The 24,973-nt window shown below is 41.8% G+C and overlaps 1 protein-coding gene across 3 annotated transcripts in view; it reads right to left on the bottom strand.

Moving 5' to 3' along the window:
- Positions 1 to 647: 647 nt before the first annotated feature.
- map3k5 (mitogen-activated protein kinase kinase kinase 5) overlaps positions 648 to 24,973 on the bottom strand; it is a 185,057-nt gene continuing 160,731 nt past the window's right edge. For 2 of the 3 annotated variants that reach the window (XM_041188304.1, XM_041188306.1), the window contains 6 exons: positions 23,307 to 23,412; positions 20,846 to 21,098; positions 11,872 to 11,984; positions 6,281 to 6,393; positions 5,333 to 5,409; positions 648 to 1,673 (listed from right to left, as the gene is read on the bottom strand). In XM_041188304.1, the coding sequence (XP_041044238.1) occupies positions 1,592 to 1,673; positions 5,333 to 5,409; positions 6,281 to 6,393; positions 11,872 to 11,984; positions 20,846 to 21,098; positions 23,307 to 23,412 (744 nt within the window). In that variant the 3' untranslated portion in view covers positions 648 to 1,591. Of the gene's footprint in view, positions 1,674 to 4,548; positions 4,855 to 5,332; positions 5,410 to 6,280; positions 6,394 to 11,871; positions 11,985 to 20,845; positions 21,099 to 23,306; positions 23,413 to 24,973 lie in introns of those variants that run through there. The other variant, XM_041188305.1, reaches the window with a different exon arrangement.

A 24,973-nucleotide genomic window follows, 5' to 3' on the forward strand; every position in this document is an offset into this window, starting at 1 on the left:
CACTGTTGAGGGGATCTAGAGTCCCATATAGGCCAGACCAGGTAAGGAACAGTAGGTTTCCTTGCTGAATGGTCATTAGTGAACCACCTGAATTTTTATGATCCAATGTCATGGTCACCCATACTGATACTTGCTTTTTATTCCTGATTTATTTTAGTTGGCTGAATTTAAATTGCTCAACTGCCAAGGTAGGATTTGAATTCGTATTTGCCAGGCCTCTGGATTACTAGTTAAGTAACATAACCATACCATTTTACCCACAAAATAACTCCACTTAATGCATGGTTAGGATAGACTTCCATGTCATTATGTGCTATTAATTTCAGACCACAAGAAGAAAACCATGCAATACCCTGGCAGGAACCATGATATCGTCACTTGTGGCAATCTATGTGCCATCATTAATCAAAGGAATAAGCAGATTACAAAGAAGGGAAGAAAATATGAAGGGTTGATAGGAATAAGGAGAGTTCACAATAATAAAAGCACAGTCTCAGTTGGCTTCTGCAGATACAAACAGAATGATTTTTCTCAGTTGTATATTCTACTATACCTATTTGTGTGGAGTATAAATGCAAGTAGAAATTCATAAGAAAACCAGCATATGATGTGCCTAAATAATTTACAATGAAAAGAAATGCAAATGATTTTGTCATATTTACCGATTTATTTCTGAAAGTGGTTTTTTTTTTAGCTTTAGAACAAGCCGTTGTTGGCACAAAGTTCAGCAATGAATGTAAACTGTAGCATTAAGATTTAAAGCATGTTACAACATCCATTACAAAGGTAAACATGATTAACTGTAATTACACAATATAAAGCCAATCAATGTATATTACAAAAACTGGGACAATTAGATATAACATTCATACACTTCACAGAATAACCATTACCGATTTTAGTCCTGTAAATTAGATTGTTCAACCGCAGAAATGTGTAAAGGCATCTGGTTATTTTTCCAGGTATTGTTTAAAAAAAACTTATATGTGCAGTTTTGTGCACTAAGTTAACAGTAGTTCAGTGAAATGCCATCCATATGAACACGAAAAAATTCTGGTATAAAAACAGTATTTAGTGCACAATGGGTTTCTGTTATTTGTTAGTGGAAGTCAAAATAGAAACCTAAATGTGACTAACTTAAAAGGGGTAATTTTCCAGTTTTGTGCTCTCAACAGGAAGCCTCACTCACTAGGAGTGTACATTAGAAGACTGGGTATGCATTGCACATCATTTTTGATGGCTGGTAAATCATATACAATGGACATCCATATATCCAATATGCGCTCACGAGTGAGTAGAGGTCCCCCACTGGGAATGGGAAGTTGGAAAATTATCCCTTAAGACTGGATTTAAAAGCATCATCATTCTCTTGCTTAAATATTGTCATTTTACATAGAAACAGTTGGCAAAATTGCACAGTTGTGGGGCGAAATATTCACAGCACATACACACTTTGTCAACATTTCAGGTACACAGTACTTGTTGCAGTACACACATTAACGACCCATATGCTTTCACTGTCTAATTTATTTTAATTTAAAGTGCTGTTATCTCACTGAGAGATGTTATTAGGTGTCTTAATGCAAGTTCCTTACAAATGACCTAGCAGGGAAGGAATTTCACTTTTTCTGTTGTCCGTGATTGCTTTCCATAACTTGCAAAGCATTCCACCCCTGGATGAAAAACATAATGATGATAGGTTGATCAGAAAATTGCAGCCCAAATCATGAAATAGTTGTCTGTTGTGGAGAATAACCAAGGATCAAGAAGTAATACAATTCCAATATTTCATCTTCAAATTTTTCCAACTGAACAGCACAATCCTGATGAGCAGGTCTTTATTTTTTTTTAATGTTTGTTTGTGGGATGTGGGCATCGCTGGCTGGACCAGCATTTATTGCCCATCCCTAATTACCCTTGAGGCCATTTTAGAGGGCATTTAAGAGTCAACCACACTGCTGTGGGTCTGAAGTCATATGTGGGCCAGACCAGGTAAGGATGACAGATTTCCTTCCCTAAAGAACATTAGTGAACCAGATGGGTTTTTACGACAATCGACAATGGTTTCTTCATCATCATTTTTGCTGAATTCAAATTTCACCATCTGCTATGGTGGGATTCAAACCCAAGCCCTCAGGGCTTTACCCTGAGTGGTCTGGAGTACTAGTCCAGTGACAATACCACTGCACCACCACCTCCTCTATATTGCAACCCAGCCCTCCTATCTCCTATGGGCAGAATTTCACACTCCCCTGCCAGCGGATTTGTAGGTGGGGGGTGAGCATAAGATGGAATTCCTGCTAGGTACCCGCCCACCCTAACCTCTCTGTAATTTTATGCTAGGGTGGCCAAGGCCTCAGCTGGCCTGCCCACTCTTGCCCCAGTTGAGGTCCTCAAGTGGCCAATTATTGACACAGATGGGTTGCTGGAATGGGTGGACACCTGGCAGATGAAATTTAATGTAGAAACACGTGAAGACATTTTTGTAGGAAGAGCAAGGGTGGGCCATATAAGATGAAGGATACAATTCTACTAGTCGTTTGATAGTACAGGCCTTGAATATTGCTGAAAAAAAACATTTTGTCAAAGGTTTTCATCTTGCACTCATCAGGACAATCGCAAGAATACCAAAGTCAGGGGAAGCAACAACTTTATACTATATGAGAAGAGAGTGCTGATTGGTTGGCAAGTGGACTCTGATTGGTAGAGGCGTTGCCATGGAAAATGCACCAGTTAATGGTGACAGACAATTAACTGCCAAGCATTGTTTGAAATTTAAACCAGGCAGCTTGACCCTGATTGGTCAAGGCATTGCTCTGAGGAAAGAACCAGCAAACGGCTATTGCTTATTTTGTTTAGCTGAAACAGGCGTAATGTGTGTACATGTTCTTTGTGTCTGCAAAGAACAGGGCCCTGTGTATTACTACATCTAGCTTCCAGTACACGCAAATATGCCACACTGAGAGCCCGACTGACAATCTTAAATTGGTTGTTGAGTAATTTTTAACACCCTGAGGATTATTTAGCAAATATGGTCCAATAGCAGAATGCAGGGCATTGTGTTTTGAGTTTTGCAAGCTCAGGCTGATTTGGTACGGTCTGTACCTTGCCCGTTGTGAACAGCGGAAGGGACATGCTGTTTTGATATGATCTGCCAACCTTTGGGATGTACGGCCTATATACCTAGCATCACTCTGGCACTGAAATTTATAGACCACATTACTCATTTGAGCAATAGGCAGAATGTCTTTTTGGCTTGATGGCAGTATCCTGTTAGTGGCGAATACCACTTGTGTAGCTACTGCATAGTAGCAGTGTGAAACAGCTAGCTTCACTTGTTCAAAGTTTTGAGATACCTTGCCCTTCCAGGTAATTTGAGGTAGACTGGGCACTTTTCAGAGCCAAAAGTGACAGCCATTCATGTGTTTGCGCAGTATACAGCATGAAATGATCTAATCAGGGTAGCCATTATCCTGCAGGATGTCTTTGATGTGTCCTATTTCATCATCAAGCTTGCATGGTGAGTAAATGGCTTGAGCCCTATTTATGAGGCTGCCAATAAGGCCAATTTTATAGTGTGTGGAACTGTAAGAATCCTAATGCATGTATTGACCACTGAAGGTAGGTTTTTGGTAGACCATGGTAGAGAACCCCCGGCAGATTTCTCCATTGCCCGCTCCATTTCAAAAGTGAATTTGAGCACAGGATGGAGCTCATTAAAATATGCAAGGAAGTTATTACATGCTGCTACAGATTTAAATATAGCAAACGTTATCATCCACTTTTCAGAAATATGCAAGAGGTAGGAGGTTAGGTGTCATTCCATTATGGACACATTTTTCATGCAGCCCAACAAAGATGTTTGCGAGAGCTGGACCTAGAGGGGATCCCATGGCAACACCATCTATTTGGGCATACATGGTGTCATAAAACTGAACTCAACTGAACAAGCTGTTGAGTTCATAAGCTCAATGAATATTGATTCATGCAATGGTGGTGGGTCTAGATCGCCATGATATAGTGCTGCAGCACAAATATCTATGGGTCCCTTAACATTGCTGAATAGACTATCAATGTCGAATGAACTCATGGACACAGCATTGCTATCGATCTGCAAGTCCTGTGTGGTCTTTGAAAATGTAAAAGAATCCTTCAGCGTTACAATGGGGATGCAGGAACAGAAACACCCTGGGGTAGATATGTGCACAAATCATTGAAGGAAAGTGGCAGAGCAGGCTGAGAAAGTGCTTAAAAAACATACAGGATCCTGGTTTTATAAATAGAGGCATACAGTATAAAATCAAGGAACTTATGATAAACCTCTGATTCATCATCAACTGGTGAATTGTGCCCAATTCTGGGCACCACACTTTACAAAGGATGTACAAAGAGAGAGTGCAAACAAGATTTAAAAGAATGAAGTCCTCATTCCTGGAACCAATTACATTGATAATTCAGAGAAGCTGGGCTTGTTCTCATTAAAGAGAAGATTGAAAGGAGATTTGATTGGAATGTTCAAAATCATGAGGATAGAGTAGATAGAGAGAAACTGCTCCCATTAGCGGAAGGGTCAAGAAGCAGGACACAATTATAAGGTGATTTGCAAAAGAACCAATGGCTACATGAGGAAAACCTTTTTACATAGCAAGTGGTTAAGGATCTTGAATGCACAACCTGAAAGTGTAGTGGAGGCAGATACAGTCAGGGCTTTCAAAAGGGAATTGGATTTCAGCACCTGAAGAGAAAAAAAAATTGCAGGGATACAGGGAAAAGGCAAGGGAGTGGGATTAGCTGAGTTGTTGTTGCAGGGAATTGCTGAATGGTCTTCTTCTGTGCTGCAACTATTCTATGAATCTAGAGTAATGGAAAAATTGAAACATTTTTGAAAGTGACTGAATGGATCATGAATGAATTGCTACAAGAGAGTTAGAATGGTGTTTTTAATTTTCCTGAAAAAAGGAATCAAAGCAGTTCAGATTAAACAAACGTTATGAAATGTAGGGTAAAGCCACATTCATGTAAATACAAAAGCAAAATACTGTGGATACTGAAAACCTGAAATAAGAGCACAAAATTCTGGAAACCTTCAGCAATTCAGGCAAAATCTTTGAAGAGAGATACAGAGTTAACATTCCCGGTTGGGAAATGTTAACTTTATTTTTCTTTCTTCACAGATGCTCCCTGATCTGCTGAGTATTTCCAGCATTTCCTCTATTTAATATAAATACACCAGTGTCTTCTCCCTTATGCCCCCAACTTCTCCATCTCCCACCTCTTGTCTCAGACTTCATGTAAACAGCACTACAGTAGCACAGTTAAATAAATAAATTACCTCAACCTCAAACACTTCAGATCATCTCTTGTCATGTAGTTGAGAACGTCAATCAGATTATAGTCATCTGCCACAAACTGAATGATGAGATATAAAAGAAAATTTTATGGTCACAGTACCTATCTTGTCACATACCACAAGGCCGAATTACAAAAAATATATATTTTGAATGATTATTATAGCCTACAATTAAAAATAACAGATTTACATTTATGCTGAACCTCAAGATCTCATACTGCCCACCTTTACACATTCTATGGTGGGAGGCTTTTGCTACATATGTTCTAAATTTGAGGCAATGACTATTTGATCTAGCAATAAAATACTAATTATAAACATATTACACAACTTCTGAAGTGGAATAATGATATTTGAAAGATGAAGAAACAGCATGGAACTATTAAAGCACAGCACCCATGTTCATCAACATCTTTAGTATGCACACCATCATTTTGAATGTTCATTAAGAGCAGCACCAGACATTACTCAAGGTTAATAACCTACACTTGGCGCCTTGCTTTGATAAATCTGGTAGTTATGTACCACATTACTTGCCCAGCATTTGTTGTTCCTGTGTGCAGTACTGCATGTGTTCTTGTGTGCAGTGCTGCATGTGTATAAGTGTCTTAGCAATTCAGCATCTCAAGAAAACAAAACAGAGATGATGCAGGGGCTGGTGGTTAAAACATTTCCAGTTGAGGTGCGATGCTCCATATCATCACATAAGGACACCTGAGGGATATTCTGCACCCACTGTGGCAGCCATTGAGGTGAATGTAAAGGAAAATCTGCAGAGCTGTGCAACATGCAGCAAATCCTATATTGCCCCAATTACACTATTGGCAAAAGCTCAAGTTACCTCTGTTGCATGTACAGATGAATGGTGTATTACATAAAACAGGTGACCAGAAGATGACATGTACGTTAACATTGTACATTCTTTCTTACCCTATCTATTGTATCTTCATCAGCTCCATGTTCCCTCAACCAGTCAATAAGTTCAGGGTCTCCGGTGTTCACTGGAGAAGAATCATGGTGACACACAGTCAGAATAGGTTGGTCTATTAGGAAAATTGAAAATAAACAGGAATTCAGTTAATATTGGAAAGAAGTGAACAGAAATACATAAGAAGATAAGAGCTTACTTTAGTTGAATGAATGCTAACTTTGGCTGGATCCAGAAACACCTACTTTGAATAAGATTTAAAAAGAAAAAAAATTACACTATTAAAATTACACTGTATAAAATCTTAAGAACATTGAACTCCATCTGTGCAGTTATTTCCTGAAATGCTTAACAGCATTGCCAAGTTAAAAAGTACAGGTGTTTTTTATTTAAATTTGTAAAACGTTGAATGAGTTCACTGTTTTTGGCTATTTTATGGAATATGGTAATTAGGCTCTGAAAATTTGTGGCAGTTCATCCCAAATTAAAATCTGGGATCCACCCATAAATGACCTCTGGTGCTGGCTCTAATAAAGAACATAGGGGTGCATCTCAGTTGCCTGCCTACCAGAAGAACCCAGAGCTTCGGGTCCTGGGGCCTTTCCCTGAAGGAAACTTGTAGCGTGCCTATCATTTACCTTTGAAGAGAAGCTTTAAAAACAATAATATTATCATATCCTCAGTGACCAAGGCCACAAACCAGGCTTGCATCTCCAATTAGGCCCTCCTTACGCCACTGTCCTTGTTTGGTGGCAAGGCTGCCCAGTATAAAACAGTGAAAGTGGGGATCTGTCCTAATTTTTCCCACTGCATTTTGCCAGAGAGCAGCAGATGGACCACTGGTTCCCACAGTGCATCTTTACTAAACTAAAAATTGAATCTATGATTATACAAATAAAATAGATTACAATTTCAGTTTGAAACAACAAGTTACTCGAATATTCATTTAAGCAGACAAAATAAACTGACAGCAGCAAAAGAGGACTATCATACCAAAAAAAAATATGGAAGATGATGTGTGGATGCCAGGTGACAACATATGGAAGATGATGTGTGGATGCCAGATGACAACATATGGAAGATGATGTGTGGATGCCAGGTGAGGATACAGTAAAGTTTGGTTGTGGTGTACTCTCCCAAGGTACAATAGACTGCCAACCTAGAATGCTCAAATATGAATACTATTTGGGCAAGATATTGAATGGCAGCTCAGACTGTGGAACCATACTGTAGCAATAGTCAGTAATATAAACTTTCTGACTTTGTGCTCCTGGGGGAAAATTCAGCAACTTCAGTTGAAAATAAATGCTCTTTAAATCTTCAAGAAAGAAGAATGGAGGTCTAAACGCAAAAAAAAACCTTTATAGACTTATAGAATCAAAGGTGTTTACAGCACAGAAAGTGGCTATTTGGCCCATCATGTCCGCACTGGTCAACAAAGATCTGACTACACTAATCCCATTTTCAAGCACTGGGCCCATAGCGCTGGAGGGCCATGGCAATGCAAGTGAATATCTAAATGCTTCTTAAATGTTACGAGAGTTTCTGATTCACACCACCTTTTCAGGCAGTGAATTCCAGGCTCCCACCACCTCCGAGTGAAAAAATTTCTCCTCAACTCCCATCTTAGCCTTCTACCTCATACCTTAAATCTATGTCCCCTGGTTAATGACCGCTCTACTAATGGAAAAAGTGCCTTCCTATCCACCCCATCTATGCCCCTCAATCTTATATATCTCTATCAGGTCCCCTCTCAACCTTCGCTGCTACAAGGTAAACAAGCCCAGCCTATCCAATCTTTCCTCATAGCACAGACCCTCCAGCCCTGTCAGCATCCTGGTAAATCTCCTTTGCACCCTCTCCAGTGCAATCACATCCTTCCTATAATGTGCTGACCAGAACTGCACACAGTACTCCAGTTGTGGCCAAACCAGCATTTTATACAGTTCCAGCATAACCTCCCTGCTCTTATATTTTATGCCTCAGCTAATAAAGGAAAGTATCCTATATGCCTTCTTAACCACCTTATCTACCTGCCTTGTTACCTTCACGGATCTATGGATATGCACACCAAGGTCCCTCTGATCTTCAGTACTTTCAAGGGTCCTACCATTCATAGTATAAACCCTTGCCTTGTTAGCCATTCCCAAGTGCATTACCTCACACTTTTCCAGGTTGCATTCCATTTGCTACTGCTCTGCCCACCTGACCAGTCCATTCACATCCTCCTGCAATTTACGTCTGTCCTCCTCACTGTTTACCAGCCTACCAATTTTTGTGTCATCCACAAATTTCTTGATCATACCCCCTACATTTAAGTCCAAATCATTTATGTACACCACAAACAGCAAGGGCCCAGCACTAAGCCTTGTGGAACCCCACTGGAAACAGACTTCCAATCACAGAAACATCCCTCTACCATCACCCTCTGCTTCCTGCCTCTCAGCCAATTTTGGATCCAACATGCCACTTTGCCTTGGATCCCACGGGCTCTTAGTTTCTTGACCAGTCTGCCATGAGGGACCTTATCCAAAGCCTTGTTAAATCCATGTAGTCCACATCAAATCCCTCATCAACACTCCTGGTTACCTTCTCATAAAATTTGATCAAATCTGTCAAACACAAACTTCCCTTAACAAATCCATGCCGACTATCCCCGATTAATCCGTCTCCCTCCAAGTGCTGATATATTCTGTCCCTCAGAATTCTTTCTAGTAACTTCCTCACCACCGAGGTTAGACTGACTGGCCTGTAATTTCCTGGTCTATCCCTTCCTCATTTTTTAATATTGGGATAATTTTAGCAATCCTCCAGTCCTCTGGCACCTCACCTGTGGCCAGAGAGGATTTGAAAATTACTGCCAGAGCCCCTGATATCTTTTCCTTTGGCTCCCTCAACAGCCTGGAATACATCTTATCCAGGCCTGCGGATTTATCAATTTTAAGGCCGTTAAACCCATTAGCACATCCTCCCTCTGTTAATTTCCTCTAATATTTCACAGCCCTCCACCCTGATGTCTATTTCTGCATCATCCTTTTCACTAGGTGCACAAGTATGAAAGAGATAACCCAAAAAATGACAAAAAAATAGACAACAGGGAACAATAGTTGTTCAACTCACTGTGCTTGTGCCAGCTCTTTGAAAGAGCCATTCGATTAGTCCTACTCCCTTGCTCTGTCCCTATAGCCCTACGATAGTTTTATTTGTTCAATTTTAATAAAAAATGCATTGTCAACAATTCTTTTGATTGGCATGATGACCTGTTTTGTCTCATGCCTTCAACTGCCTAGACCCCAAGCTCGGGAAAATCCTTCCTACACCTTTCTATCTCTCTACCTTGTTTTTCTCCTTTAAGACGGTCCTTAGAATGTACCTAAACAAAAATAAAAATACCTGGAAAAACTCAGCAGGTCTGGCAGCATCTACGGAGAGGAGCTCAGTATGACTCTTCAAAAGAACGAAGTAAAAATAGAAGAGAGGTGAAATATAAGCTGGTTTAAGGGAGGGTGGGACAAGTAGAGCTGGAGAGAGGGCCAGTGATAGGGGGAGATAGCCAAAAGATGTCATAGACAAAAGGACAAAGAGGTGTTGAAGGTGGTGATATTATCTAAGGAATGTGCTAATTAAGGGTAGAAAGCAGGACAAGCAGGGTACAGATAGCCCGAGTGGGGGTGGGGTGGGGTGAAGTAATCGAAAAAGGCTAAAAGGTAGAGATAAAACAATGGCTGGAAATACATTTAAAAATAATGGAAATAGGTGGGAAAAGAAAAATCTATATAAAATATGGGAAAAAAAGGGGGGGATTGGAAAGGGGATGGGGATGGAGGAAAGAGTTCATGATCTAGAATTGTTGAAATCAATATTCAGTCCGGAAGGCTGTAAAGTGCCTGGTCGGATGACGAGGTGCTGTTCCTCCAGTTTGCGTTGAGCTTCACTGGAACAATGCAGCAAGCCAAGGACGGACATGTGGGCATGAAAGCAAGGTGGAGTGTTGAAATGGCAAGCGACAGGGAGGTCTGGGTAATGCTTGCGGACAGACCGGAGGTGTTCTACAAAGCGGCCACCACTTTGGTGTTTGTGTTTGGTCTCTCCAATGTAGAGGTAACCGCATTGGGAGCAACAAATGCAATAGACTAAATTGAGGGAAGTGCAATTGAAATGCTGCTTCACTTGAAAGGAGTGTTTGGGCCCTTGGACGATGAGGAGAGGGGAAGTAAAGGGGCTGATGTTGCACCTTCTGCGGTTGCATGGGAAGGTTTCGTGGGAGGGGGTTGAGGTGTAGGGGGTGATGGAGGAGTAGACCAGGGTGTCATGGAGAGAACGTTCCCTGTGGAATGCCGCCAGGGGGTGAAGGGAAGATGTGTTTGGTGGTGGCATCATGCTGGATTTGGCAGAAATGGCAGAGGATGATCCTTTGAATGCGGAGGCTGGTGGAGTGATAAGTGAGGACAAGAGGGACCCTATCATGTTTCCGGGAGGGGGAGGAAGGTGTGAGGGCGGATGCGCGGAAGATGGGCCGGACATGGTTGAGGGCCCTGTTAACCACCGTGGGTGGAAAACCTCGGTTAACGTCACACCTCTTTGTCCTTTTGTCTATGACATCTTTTGGCTATCTCCACCTATCACTGGCCCTCTATCCAGCTCCACTTGTCCCACCCTCCCTTAAACCAGCTTATATTTCACCTCTCTTTTATTTTTACTTAGTTCTTTTGAAAAGTCATACGGACTCGAAACGTTAACTGTGTTCCTCTCTGCAGATGCTGCCAGACCTGCTGAGTTTTTCCAGGTATTTTTATTTTTGTTTTGGATTTCCAACATCTGCATTTTTCTGGTTTTATCTTAGAATGTACCTCTTTGACCAAGCTTTTGGTCATTTGACCTAATATCTCCTTACGTGACTTGGTGTCATAATTTGTTCTATCATGCTCCTGTGAAGTGCCTTAGGATGTTTCACTGCGTTAAAGGTGTTATATAAATATAAGTTGTTGTTGAATTTCCTCACTGCTGCTCATTTGCAACTGGTCCACTGGAAGTGCAGCAAAGTCGTGTCTACAGATATAAATGGCATTTCCGCACTTCTGGTGAAGTTCTAGCAGCGCATAAGGAGCAGCTCCATGGAAAGTAATGGCTTAAGTAATAAGGGCTGTGTTAGTAGGTGAAAACTGCAACCAGGTAGGGAGGTTTTGCTAAGTTATAAGGTGTTGTCACCCATGAGCCAAGTTTCAATCAACATCAGGAGATCCATACAATCATCCATTAAGCACTCCTACTTCCCCTCATTTCACATCATCCTTAAAAAATACTTTCTACTTTGCTTTTTTGTTGGTGGAAGCAGATTAGACACAGCAATTGCTGATGAAATCCAAGTGAAACAGGCCTGGCTCCTCCTCTCCTCCGCAACTTCCAATTCAAGAAAGGGATCCTAATATAGACGCCAGGCCCTTTATTTACCCCAAGTTGGTGTTGTGTGTATTTCAAGTCCCCTTTTTAAAGCAGGGTAAAACCAATGATTAAAAAGTTAAAGAGTCTGTTCCAAATAAAACATGTGTAGACAAAAAATGCTTTGATGTGGATCATCTTGCTCAAGGTTTACCTATTGATTGTGACTTCAATCTGAGCAGTTTAATTTCGTGCTCCTTTTCTTCAATTGCTTGATGAAGAAGAATTTGATGATCCTTTTCCTTCTGAATAAGCTCTTCTAAAAGTCTAAAGAAACAAATATAAAATCTTTAACATCTTTTATAAAATGTAGTTCCCTTTCATCACAATTTGAAAATCCACATTTCACTTGAACTTTTCCACTGGTTTGCAAGGCTCAACAAACTGCATGTGCATAAAATACCAGTTCTACCTTGGTGCAGATTTGTTCTGGTCAACACTGGAGCTGAAATTATACTTTTAAAGGAAAATGGAGGATACATGACCTCCTGCTGTCCATGGCAATGCATTTTCATCGTAATATATTTTGGGTAAATCATATATTGAGCACACATATTTAAATGTTATTATAGTGGTTTCAATAAGCAGTTGCATTCATGGTTTCCTACTCCTGCCATAAAACTTGAGGATCTCTGCGACTGCAGTTGTTCATTTGATCTGCAGCTAAATTTAAAAAAAAATCAATCACCTTCAATTTCTCAATTGACCTTCCCTATCCCATCAAAAAAAAACCCTTTGCAGATGAACAACTGGGCTTGTGTTGTGTGAACACTACATTAATAGAATGAAGATAACCCAATCAAGTAGGCAATATTTATTTTTAATTCCCTATCCTCTGCATTGACAATATCAAGACTGTGTGCTCCCAAGATGTCATATTGGACTCGAAACATTAACTCTGTTTCTCTCTCCACAGATGCTGCCAGACCTACAGCGTTTTTCTGGCGCCTAGTTTCTATTTCAAAATAGTGTGTGGTTGTTGCAAGATTTGGAGAAAAGCTTCCACTTTGAGTTCAGTGATTCCTCTCATCTCCGATATGCAGGGTCTTCATCGTAATTTTGGTAACAGGTTTATAAATTTTTTTTTAAATCAGGTCCAATAACCTGTACATTGCCAGTACATTAAGAACAAGAAAACAACTAAGGAAAGGGTAGGGCCTATTAGAGATGTACATGGTAACTTGTAGGTTGATGCAGAAGATATGGGCAGAGTTCTCAATGAGTACTTTGTCTTTGTCTTCACTAAGGAGAAGGATGATGCAGACATTCAAGTTAAAGAGGAGGATTGTGAAATATTGGATACAATAAGTATAGTGAGAGAGGAAGTACTGGAGGGAATGACATCCTTGAAAGTGGATAAATCATCAGGGTAGGATGGATTGTATCCCAGACTGTTAAAGGAAGCCAGGGAGGAAATAGCGGATGCTCTGAGGGTCATTTTTCAATCCTCACTAAATACAGGCAAGGTACCAGAGGATTGGAGGTCTGTGAACCTGCTTGCACATGAACAGGAGAGAGAGCACATGCTGAGTGGGGCACTGCCAGTGTGGGTATTCGGAAATTGGTGCAAAGCGGGAATAGAACTGGTAAGTCTTTCTCTTTAATTTTTGTAAGTTCAGTAGTCTAGTTAAAAGGTTGGTAAGGTAGCTGACAGTTAACTATCAATCATCTGAAGCCTGATCAGGGCCTGAATAGGTGTTAATTACTATTTGAAGCTTAACTAGTGGTGAGTCAACTCAACTCTATTTAAGAAAGGGACTATCTAGAAGCATGTTACAGTGTGCTTGCACAAGAACAGGAGAGAGAGCACATCCTGAGTGGGGCACAGCCAGAGTGTGTATTCGGAATTTGGTGCAAAGCGGGAAATGAACTGCGTAGGGGACAAGGTACTCTTTGCATCTTTTTCCTTGCTATCCAACTTCTTAAATCTTCAGAGCGTGCTGCAGCAGGAGAGGCTACAAGGGAAAGGAATCACTGGTAAGTAGTGGGTAAGGTATTTATTACTTTAATTGCTTATAGTGTAAGATCTTTTTGTGGTTTACAGTTTGTATATTCTGCAGTAACGAGGATCAGGAAAGAAGAGCCCTAGAGTAATTGACTTAAAATGTTTAATTGAAAGGGATAAGTCATGGCAGGAGAGCTCAAAGCCGTGGTGTGTTCCTCGTGCTCCATGTGGGAAGCCAGGGACATTTTCAGTGCCCGGGACCAGCATGTATGCAGGAAGTGCGTCCAGCTGCAACTCCTGGAAGCTTGGGTTTCAGAGCTGGAACGCCGGCTGGGGACACTGCAGAACATCCGCGAGTCTGAGAGCATTGTGGATAGCATGTTTAGAGAGGTGGCCACACAGCAGATGAAGGAACATGAGGAAGGAAGGGAATGGGTGACCACCAGGCAGTCCAAGAGAAACAGGCAGGTAGTTCAGAAGTCCCCTGGGGTCTCGCTCGCAAATTGGTATTCTATTTTGGAGGTTGATGAGGGCGTTGGTTCCTCCAGGGAGTGCAGTGAGAGCCAAGCTTCTGGCACCACAAGCAGCCTGTCTGTACAGGAGGGGAGGACAAGCAATAGTCAGGGGAACAGACAGGCGCTACTGTGGCTGTCAACGTGACTCCAGGATGGTATGTTGCCTCCCTGGTGCCAGGGTCCGGGATGTCACTAAATGGCTGCAGGGCATCCTGAAGGGGGAGGGTGATAAGGCAGAGGTCATGGTACATGTTGGTACCAACGACATAGGTAGAAAGAGGGATGAGGTCTTGCATCAAGAATTCAGGGAGTTAGGCAGTAGACTAAAAAGCAACACCTCCCGGGTTATAATCTCTAGATTGCTCCCAGTGCCACGTGCTAGCAAGCTCAGAAATAGGGGAATAGCACAGATGAATATGTGGCTTTAGAGTTGGTGCAGGAAGGAGGGTTTTAGATTCCTGGATCACTGGGACCATTTCTGGGGGAGGTGGGACCTGTACAAGCAGGATGGTCTACATCTGAACCAGAGCGAGACTAACATCCTTACGGGCAGGTTTTCTAGTGCTGTTGGGAGGAGTTTAAACTAATTCGGCAGTGGGAGAGGACTCAGAACATTAGCAGAATAGGGACACATCATAATACAGTAAAACAATCAAATCAGAGGGAGTACAGCTGCAATAAGCTTCAAGGGAGTAAGACAAGGCTGGATGGCCTCTACTTTAATGCCAGGAGTAGTACAGGTAAAACGGATGAATTAAGGGTGAGGATTGACACGTGGAATTGTGACATAGTAGCCACTGAGACATGGTTGAGGGAATGGCAGGATTGGCAGCTCAACATTCCGGGATATAGAATCTTCAGGCGAGACAGGGGAGGGGGTAAAAGAGGAAGTGTTGCATTATTAGTTAAGGAGTCAGTTACTGCAGTAAGGAGAGATGATATCTTCGAGGGGGCATCGAATGAAGCTTTGTGGGAAGAGCTTCGGAATAAAAAAGGGGCAACCATATTATTAGGTGTTTATTATAGACCCCGAGATAGTCAGCGGGAAATTGAGGAGCAAATACGTGCACAATTTGTGGAGGTGTGTAAAAACAATAACAATAGGGTAATTATATTAGGTGATTTCAACTTGCCCAACGTTAATTGGGATAGACATTGTGTTTAGGGCTTAGATGGAGTGGATTTCTTGAAATTTGTACAGGAAAACCTTTTAGGTCAGTATGTGGAGGGTCCAACAAGGGATGGTGCAGTGCTGGACCTAATTCTGGGGAATGAAGCCGGGCAGGTGGCTGAGGTGGTGGTGGGCGAGCATTTTAGCGATAACGACTACAACATGGTACAGTTAAAGTTCGTTATGGACAAAGAAATCGACAAGTTGCAAAAAAATGTTTTGGATTGGGGGAAAGAGTGGATTTTAGTAAAATAATGCAGGATCTGGCCAAGGTAGACTGGGAAGTTACTTATGGGGAAATCTACAGAGGAACAGTGGGGGGTGTTCAAAAAAGAAATGGGGAGGGTACAGATTCAACATGTTCCCTCTAGGGTGATAAGAAGCAGTAACAAGCTCAGAAAACCATGGATGACCAGAGATATTCAGGTTACAATGAGAAGGAAAAGAGAGGCTTTTAGCAGGTACAAGGGAAGCAAATCAGCAGAGGCATTAGTGGAGTACAGACAGTGCAGGGTGGAGCTTAAGAAAGCAAGTGGAGAGCAAAGAGGGGATATGAGAAAGCTCTGGCTGGTAAAAGCAGGGAAAAACAAGATATTCTATAAGTACATCAATGGGAAGAGGATAACCAGGGAAAGAGTAGGGCCCATTAGGGACCAAGGGGGCAATCTATGCGTGGAGCCAGAGGACATCGGTAGAGTGTTGCATGAATACTTCACATCCGTCTTCACCCAAGAGAATGAGGATGAAGGTATGGAACTTGGGGAGAAAAACTGCAAGGTTCTTAAGCAAATTGATATATGGAGTGACAAGGTATTGGAGGTGTTGGCAGGCTTAAAATTGGACAAATATCCAGGTACGGATGATTTGTGTCCTAGACTGCTGAGGGAGGCAAGGGAGGAGATCACAGGGGCCCTGACCTGAATTTTTAATTCCTCTTTGGCCATTGGGGAGGTGCCAGAGGACTGGAGAACAGCTAATGTGGTTCCGTTATTTAAGAAAGATTGTAGAGATAAGCCAGGGAACTACAGGCCAGTGAGTCTCACATCAGTGGTAGGGAAACTACTGGAGAAAGTTCTGAAGGAGAGTATCTATCTCCACTTGGAGAGGCAAGGTTTGATCAGGGATAGTCAGCATGGCTTTGTCAGAGGGAGGTCATGCCTAACAAATTTGATTGAATTTTTTGAGGAGGTGACCAGGTGTGTAGATGAGGGTAGTGCCGTTGATTTAGTTTATATGGATTTCAGCAAAGCCTTTGACAAGGTCCCACATGGGAGACTTATAAAGAAGGCAAATGCACATGGGATACAGGGTACTTTGATAAGGTGGATTCAAAATTGGCTTAGTTGTAGGAGACAGAGGGTGATGACAGAATGACTGGAAGCCAGTGACCAGTGGCATACCACAGGGATCTGTGCTCAGTCCCCTATTATTTGTCATTTATATAAACGACATTGATGACTATGTGGGGGGTAGGATTAGTAAGTTTGCAGATGACACAAAGATTGGCCAGGTGGTTAACAGTGAGGCTGAGTGTCTTGGGCTACAGGAAGATATAGACGGGATAGTCAAATGGGCAGATAAGTGGCAGATGGAATTTAACCCTGAAAAGTGTGAGGTGATACACTTTGGAAGGAGTAATTTGACGAGGAAGTATTCAATGAACAGCATGGCACTAGGAAGTTCTGAGGAACAAAGGGACCTTGGCGAGTGTGTCCATAGATCTCTGAAGATGGAGGGGCATGTTAGTGGGGTGGTGAAAAAGGCATATGGGACACTTGCCTTCATCAATCGAGGAATAGATTACAAAAGTAGGGAGGTCATGTTGGAGTTGTATAGCACTTTGGTGAGGCCACAGCTGGAGTACTGGTCGCCACAGTATAGGAAGGATGTGATTGCACTGGAGGGGGTGCAGAGGAGATTCACCAGGATGTTGCCTGGGATGAAACATTTAAGTTACGAAGTGAGGTTGGATAGACTTGGGTTGTTTTCGTTGGAGCAGAGAAGACTGAGGGGCAACCTGATCGAGGTGTACAAGATTATGAGGGGCATGGACAGGGTGGATAGGGAGCAGCTGTTCCCCTTAGTTGAAGGGTCAGTCACAAGGGGGCATAAGTTCAAGGTGGGGGGCAGGAGGTTTTGTGGGGGATGTGAGGAAAATCTTTTTTATCCAGAGGGTGGTAATGGTCTGGAATGCACTGCCTGGGAGGGCGGTGGATGCAGGTTGCCTCACATCCTTTAAATGATACCTGGATGAGCACTTGGCACGTCATAACATTCAAGGCTATGGGCCAAGTGCTGGTAAAAGGGATTAGGTAGGTAGGTCAGGTGTTTCTCACGTGTCAGTGCAGACTCGATGGGCCGAAGGGCCTCTTCTGCACTGTGATTCTGTGAATGTTATACCATTATTTAAAAAAGGGTGCGAGGGATAGGCCAGAAAATTATAAGTTTGACTTCAATGGTGGGAAAATTATTGGAATCAATTCTGAGACACAGGATAAACTGTCACTTAGAAAGGCACGGATTGATCAGGGATAGTCAGCATGGTTCTGTTAGGGGAAGATCGTGTCTTACTAACCCAATCAAATTTTTTGACCAAGTAACTAGGAGGATTAATGAAGAACTGGCTGTCGAAGGGTCATGAGGACTCGAAACGTCAACTCTTTTCTTCTCCGCTGATGCTGCCAGACCTGCTGAGTTTTTCCAGGTAATTCTGTTTTTGTTTCAGATTTTAGTAAGGCATTTGACAAGGTCTCACATGGCGGACCTGGACAGGAAAGTGAGATCCCATTGGATACAGGGGAAGGTGGCAGGCTGGATCTAAAATTGGCTCAGTGACAGGAAACAAAGGGTAATAGTCGATGAATGTTTTGGCGAACGGAAAGCAGTTTCCAGTGGCGTTCCACAGGGCTCGGTGTTGGGGCCCTTGTTGTTTGTGGCATATATTAATGACTTGGACTCAAATGTGGGAGGCATGATTGGGAAATTTGCAGATGATACCAAAGTTGGCCATGTAGTTGATAGTGAAGAAGACAGGTGTCGACTCCAGAATGATATCAATGTTTTGGTTGAGTGGGTGGAAAAGTGTGAGGTAATGCATTTGGGGAGGGCAAACAAAGCAAGGGAATACTCAATAAACGGGAAGATATTGAGAGGGCTAGAGGAAGTGAGAGACTTTGGAGTGCATGTCCACAGGTCCCTGAAGGTGGCAAAGAAATCAAATGGAATGCTTTTTATTTTAATTGGGCAAGGTATAGAATACAAAAGCAGGAATGTCGTGCTGGAACTGTATAAAACGCTGGTTAGGCCACAGCTGGAATTTTGTGTACAGTTCTAGTCACCACATTACAGGAAGGACATAGTTGCTCTGGAGAGAGTAAAGAAGAGGTTTACAAGAAGTTTGCCAGGGCTTGAAAATTGCAGCTATGAGAAAAGACTGGATAGGCTAGGGTTGTTTTTCTTAGAACAGTGAAGGCTGAGGGTGACCTAACTGAGGTGGACAAAATTGAGGGGTCTAGATAGGGTAGACGGGAAATACTTGTTTCTCCTTGCTGAGGGGTCAGTTATCTTGGTTTCATAGAGTAAATAAAGAGAAACTGTTTCTAGTGACAGAAGGATCAGTGACGAGAGGACACAGATTTAAGGCTTTTGGCAAAGATGCGACATAAGAAAAACATTTTTAAATGTTGAGTTGTTGTAATCTGGAAAGCACGAAATGAAAGAGAGGTGGAAGCTGATTCAATAGTAACCATCAAAAGGGAAGTGGATAAAAACTTGAAGGGAAAAATCCTATAGCGCAATAGAAAAATAGCAGGGGAATGATACTAATTGGACACCACTATCAAAAAGCTGGCACAGACACAATGGGCCAAATAGTCTTCTACAATGCACTATGATAAATTTTATGGGGAGAATTTTCTCCCCATCCAAGGGGTCGGGCAGGAGCAGGCACGGGCATGTGCGCAGCCGATCACTGCCCGCGATCAGTTGGGCACCACCATTTTACATTTGCAGGCCAATTAAGGCCTGCCCAGCATCACGCGCGCCCGGAAGCACTGAGCAATCCTTGTGTGGGCAGGTGGGGGGTTGCCTGAGTTGGGGCCTGCGCTCTTTCGCGCAAATCAGCGCAGAAATCTCCGAGGCACAGAGCTGCCTCTGGGAGATTAGTTTAAGTTCAAAAAAATTTAATAAAGGGAAAAATTGTTTTTTTAAGACATGCACCCTCATGTGAAACTGTCACATGAGCTGAGACATTTCTATTAAGTTTATTAAAAATTTTTACACGACTTTAAAACCTTCATAAAACCTCATCCTGCCCGTATATGAGGTTTCATGCTAAATGTAAAGGCCGCCTGGGCTCTTCGCCTCAGTTAATTGTTTCAATTGATAGTTAACTGGCCTTAATAGACCTTTGACAGTTCGGCAGGCATGCAGCTGACTCGGATGCGCGCCCGATGAACTGAAAATCTGAATGACGCGTGGTGACGTTGGGACACACGCCCGACATCACTCCGCATCCTTTTACGCCTTGGCGAGCGGGCCCCTCCCCCACTTGCCGAGCCCAAGATTCTGCCCTATGAGTTAGTGCTGCCAGCACCAAGCGTGGGCTGAATGGCAGGGAAGGCTGGGCAGTGGGGCATGCAGGTCAATTTACCTCATCTGTAGGCCTCCTATTTTCCTGGCCATTCAAAACAGTAACTGGGGGCTGAATCTCCCATTTGGCTTGCGCACTGAAGTCGGCTGCACGCCTGCCGAATTGTCAAAGGCCTATTGAGGCCATTAATCAACTAATTGATGCACTTGTCAGGGCTGCCTGTCCAACCTTAAGGTGGTCCATGGGCGGGATGAGGTTTCATGAAGGCTTTAATAATTTAATAAGCTGTTTCATGTAAATTGATAAACATGTCCCACCTCATGTGACAAAGTCACGAGGGGACGTCTGAATAATTTAATTTTTTTATTTATCACATTTGTATGACTTTCCTTAATTTCCCTGAGGCAGCTCCGTGTCTCAGGGAGATTTCTGCGCTTTTTCGCATGCAGGCCCCAACTCTCCCTCCTCCACCCCGTCCAACCAGCTTCCGGGTGCGCATCACGCTGGGTGGGCCTTAATTGGCCTGCCCAAGCAAAATGGCGGCACATAGCCAGTCGTTGCCAGAAAATTCTCCCCTGGGAAGTTTGTACAGCTGTGAATCAGGGAGGATAATTTCCATGCACAACTGTCTGATTCACTAGCTTCCCATGATGATGCCAACTTGTAAATTCCATCCCCTTAATGCAGGCGTCTTAAACATGTTGCACACCCCCAGATCTCCATTGCACTAATGAAAAATTGTAGCAAGATTGTGACTATTCAAGTATTTGCTGTTAAGGATATTGCCTTTTTTGTTTAAATGGCATCTGAAGATATGCAAGTAACATGATATACAAGTATGCAAATCAAACCAGATCAAACTTAATAAAATTAGTTTATTAATAGATTTGAGATATTGAGATTTACCTGCTGGTTTCTAATTTAAGCCTTCCTAATTGCATGCTCAGGGTCCTATGTATGTATTGGGAGTCATGGGACAGTGTTGAACTAAGGGTGCTAACACCCGAGGTTGGTATTGGCTCCTCATTCATAGCAGTCGGCCGTTGGGTTTGAGAGTGAGATGGCTCATTGTGATCTTCATCATCACCATCCTCATCATCTGCTTCTTCTTGGTCTGCAGCATCACTCCCAGAGGCAAGGCTGAAATGTGGTCTCAGTTCTATAGGAAGACAAGAACAGCATACTGTGTCAACCCATTACAGCTCTGCCTGAAAGTGGAAGGACTATAGATTTGAAAAAAAAATGGGGCAGCATTTTCCCCCCATCGGCTCTTCATCTGCCGGCCAACCTTAAGACTGGACGGGCAGGTCCATTAATCATTTAAATTACTTTTTTAATAGGCCTTTGACAGTTCGGCAGGTGCACAGCAGATCCAACATCACCCCGTGTCAGCGAGCAAGCCCCGCCCCCCCCGCTCGCCGACCAGAAGATGCTGCTGAATTTCAAATTAGGCTAAAATTAGTTTTGGGCTTAGACAATTTCAATCAATGGTATATTCAGTTATAATTTCTTTATGCCAATTGAAATAATATGGAAAGCTTTATGTATGTGTTATACTATATTATATTAAAGCACTGCTGGTTGTGCAGGAGTGGGTGGATTCCCAAACGGCACCCCCAATTGGGGGTGCAGCGCCATTTTACGTTGGCGGGCCAATTAAGGCCCGCCCAGTGTGACGTCTGCCCGGAAGCTCTATGCACTCCCTGTGTGGGTGGGGATGGGGGATTCCCTGACTTGGGAATAAGCACAAAAGAGCGCACAGATCTCCCTGAGGCAAAATGTTTTCTCAGGGAAATCGGCTCAAGATTCAAACTTTCATTAAAGGCAGAAAAAAATAGTCCTGACACTGTCACATGAGCTGGGACATGTCAATTTCTTTTACTTAAACATTTTATACAAATTTTAATACCCTCATGAAACCTCATCCCGCCCATGGATGAGGTTTCATGTTTTTTCTGAAGGCCGCCTGGGCTCTTCATCTGCCGGCCAACCTTAAGGCTGGACAGGCAGGTCCATTAATCATTTAAATTACTTTTTTAATGGTCTTAATAGGCCTTTGATAATTTGGCAGGCGCGCAGCTGATCCAACGTCACCCCGTGTCGGCGAGCAGGCCCCGCCCCCCCGCTCACCGACCAGAAGATGCTGCTGAATTTCAAATTAGGCTAAAGTTAGTTTTGGGCTTAGACAATTTCAATCAATGGTATATTCAGTTATAATTTCTTTATGCCAATTGAAATAATATGGAAAGCTTTATGTATGTGTCATATTCTATTATATTAAAGCACTGGCTTATTAATCAGTATTTTCAATTTATAGAGTAATATCTCTTGACATTCATAATAAATATTTTCAGGATAACTTCTCTCAAAACTTGGGGATAAAAATAAAGGTCAGAAATTTCCTCAGGAATTCTGCTGACCAGCCACTGCAGCGTTGGTAGAAACTCCTTTTGCACATCAATTTGGGTTTTGTGGTGATCTTCTGCTGAAGTTACAAAAAAAAAAGACTCAAGGAAGTTTCTTCTGAAAACAACTAGAACATATTTGTTATTAACTATATATCTAATAATCAATTTAAGCTTAATTGTCTATTAGTTCTTTGTGCCAGCTTTTGTGCTGTGATGCCCCACACCCCCAACAAATCAGGCCAATTAGGGATAAATACATAGAGCACTGTGCACAGTTCTGGTATCCATATTAGAAAAGAGGATATAGAAGCAGTGGGGAAGTTCAAAAAAGATTTAAATAGATTGTGCCAGAATTCAGAATTCAATTATCAGGGAAGATTGAAATGCATAGTTGTAGTCTTAGGTTATTTTCCTTTGGGAAATCTCTTGGCCTCCTCAGCTTCTTTCCACTGATACAGGCCTAAATCTAAGTATTTCATGATGGTCCAACATGCGCTATCATGCTCGATCATCAAAACTTTCAACTTATGCAGCCTGACAAGAGCTCCATTTTTATTTTATTATTACACAACCTTTTCATCCAAAAGATGATAGAGAAATTGAGCAGCCGTTTAACAAGTATCCAATCCAAAATTGCTCAACTTAGAACCCCTCAGAAGTTGAAAGCTCTGCTCAACACTTCTATCATATAGTCAGTTTTAAAGAAAAGCACCAATGAAAATGTATTAATCACTATTAAAATATATAATGCTTTTGTTTTATTAACTTTCTTGATTCTGTACATGAGGCATTTTTAAAAAAAACATGGACGCAAAACAGCACTTTCGTAGATTCTTTGTTATACCATCTGGTATTACTGGAATCATCAATTAGATTAATTCATAAGAGTACAATTACCGATGCTTGAAACTCTGGAATTCTTAAGTAGCCAGACACCTGCTGGAATAGCAATGACTCACCAGGTACAAGAATGGTAATAGCCGTCTGCACAGCCTTGCGAATGATGTTATCCAAAGCAAACATCCAGTGAGGTTTAATATTATGGGTTCTCAGGACTTTATTTACCTAGTGTCAAAAATAAAATATGAGTTTTTGTCCATATTTGCTCTGAATCCTTTAGCTTTTTACAGGAAAGCATAGATAGCCAAAATTGAGCCTATGCAGCCAGGCAATAAAAAGATCAAAATGCTTAGAAAATATACAGATTCTTCAAGTATTTTGTGCATAGCATTTTTACATCACAATATTAAAGGTCAGTGTGAAGTTTCCTTTTAAGTGTTGCAAAAGTGTATAAAACAGCTCCATTTTAATACTGAAACACAAAGAGAAAATGATGCAAAGTTAATCAATGCCCAAAAGAATAAAGGTTCACATTTTCAATGAAACACTTCACCAGAGCTGGATTTCCCAATATTTTTAATTTATCTTCAGATGCTGAATGCCATTGTGCATTTCCAGCTTTTGAATTTTTCATCATTTGATTTTTTAAAAAATCTACAAAGTACACCGCTACCTTTGTGAAAATTAACGTAAACAAGCTCAAAATCACACAAGGGGGAAATGCTGCTTGACAAGAGCTCCACTTTTATTGTGTTATTGCACAACCATTTCCCCCAAAAGAAACAGTGGAGCTGACTGAGGCTACAAGGATCTTGCAAAGCACTTAAAAATTGAACTGAATTATGCTAGTCGCAGAGGTTAAACATATATCATGTATGGAATCTTTTGGTAACGCTCAAATCATGGAGGCCTCCTGAAGATCTGTAGTTAGCTTAAACCTATTTAAATGAAGAGGAAATCTTAATGGTTCGCACAACAGATGTTGTGTTCATTTACTTTTTAAATTAAGCAATTAACTTCAGAATAGGCATGAAAGTGTAAAACATTACATCTGCAAATATGCTTACCAAGCTGAGAATACATCAGAGCACTTAATTCTATTATGCAAGAACAACTTACCCTTGTGTTTTGATATAGAATGTGCAACAAAACAGATCTGACACACATTTAGGCCAGTTAGATTAATGAAAATGTTAGATTAAATGTGTTCACAAGCTGCGCTGCCAATGGCCGTCTTTCTTCATCTTCGAATACAGTTTTAACTCAACATATGCAGTTCACTGTCTCAAATCTCTATCTGATTTGATGCAAAGTTACAGCTTTGCTTTTATTTGTGTTCAGTTTACATGTTGTATGGAACAGATACCTAAAGATAAGCTGTATCATACCTTTCTTAGGATTTCTGCAGGTTATTCAGAAACACAAGTTCCCCAAAAAACCTGAAATTGCTGAAACGTGGTATTTGGAAAAAGGGAAAAGCCATTAGGCTCAATAAGATCAGCTGCTTTTCATAGATCAATCTCACTTCATGCCACCAAACTCTTAAAGGACAATGTCCTAATAGGTATTTTCCTCAATCTGGACAATGGCCAATTCATTTCTACGTGGTGACTGAATGAAGAAAAAATTCATTTTGAATACCACTGGCTCCTTAAAAAAAGTTCAAAGTCAGATTAAATTTATTTCACTTAATGTGACTGTGACATGCACACACACACACACACACACACATATTTACACAAGATGTTCACTCAGTATTATACATCTGCAATGTTTGGGGATAGGT

This window comes from Carcharodon carcharias, chromosome 5 (assembly GCF_017639515.1).
Source record: "Carcharodon carcharias isolate sCarCar2 chromosome 5, sCarCar2.pri, whole genome shotgun sequence".
Taxonomy (NCBI): Eukaryota; Metazoa; Chordata; class Chondrichthyes; order Lamniformes; family Lamnidae; genus Carcharodon; species Carcharodon carcharias.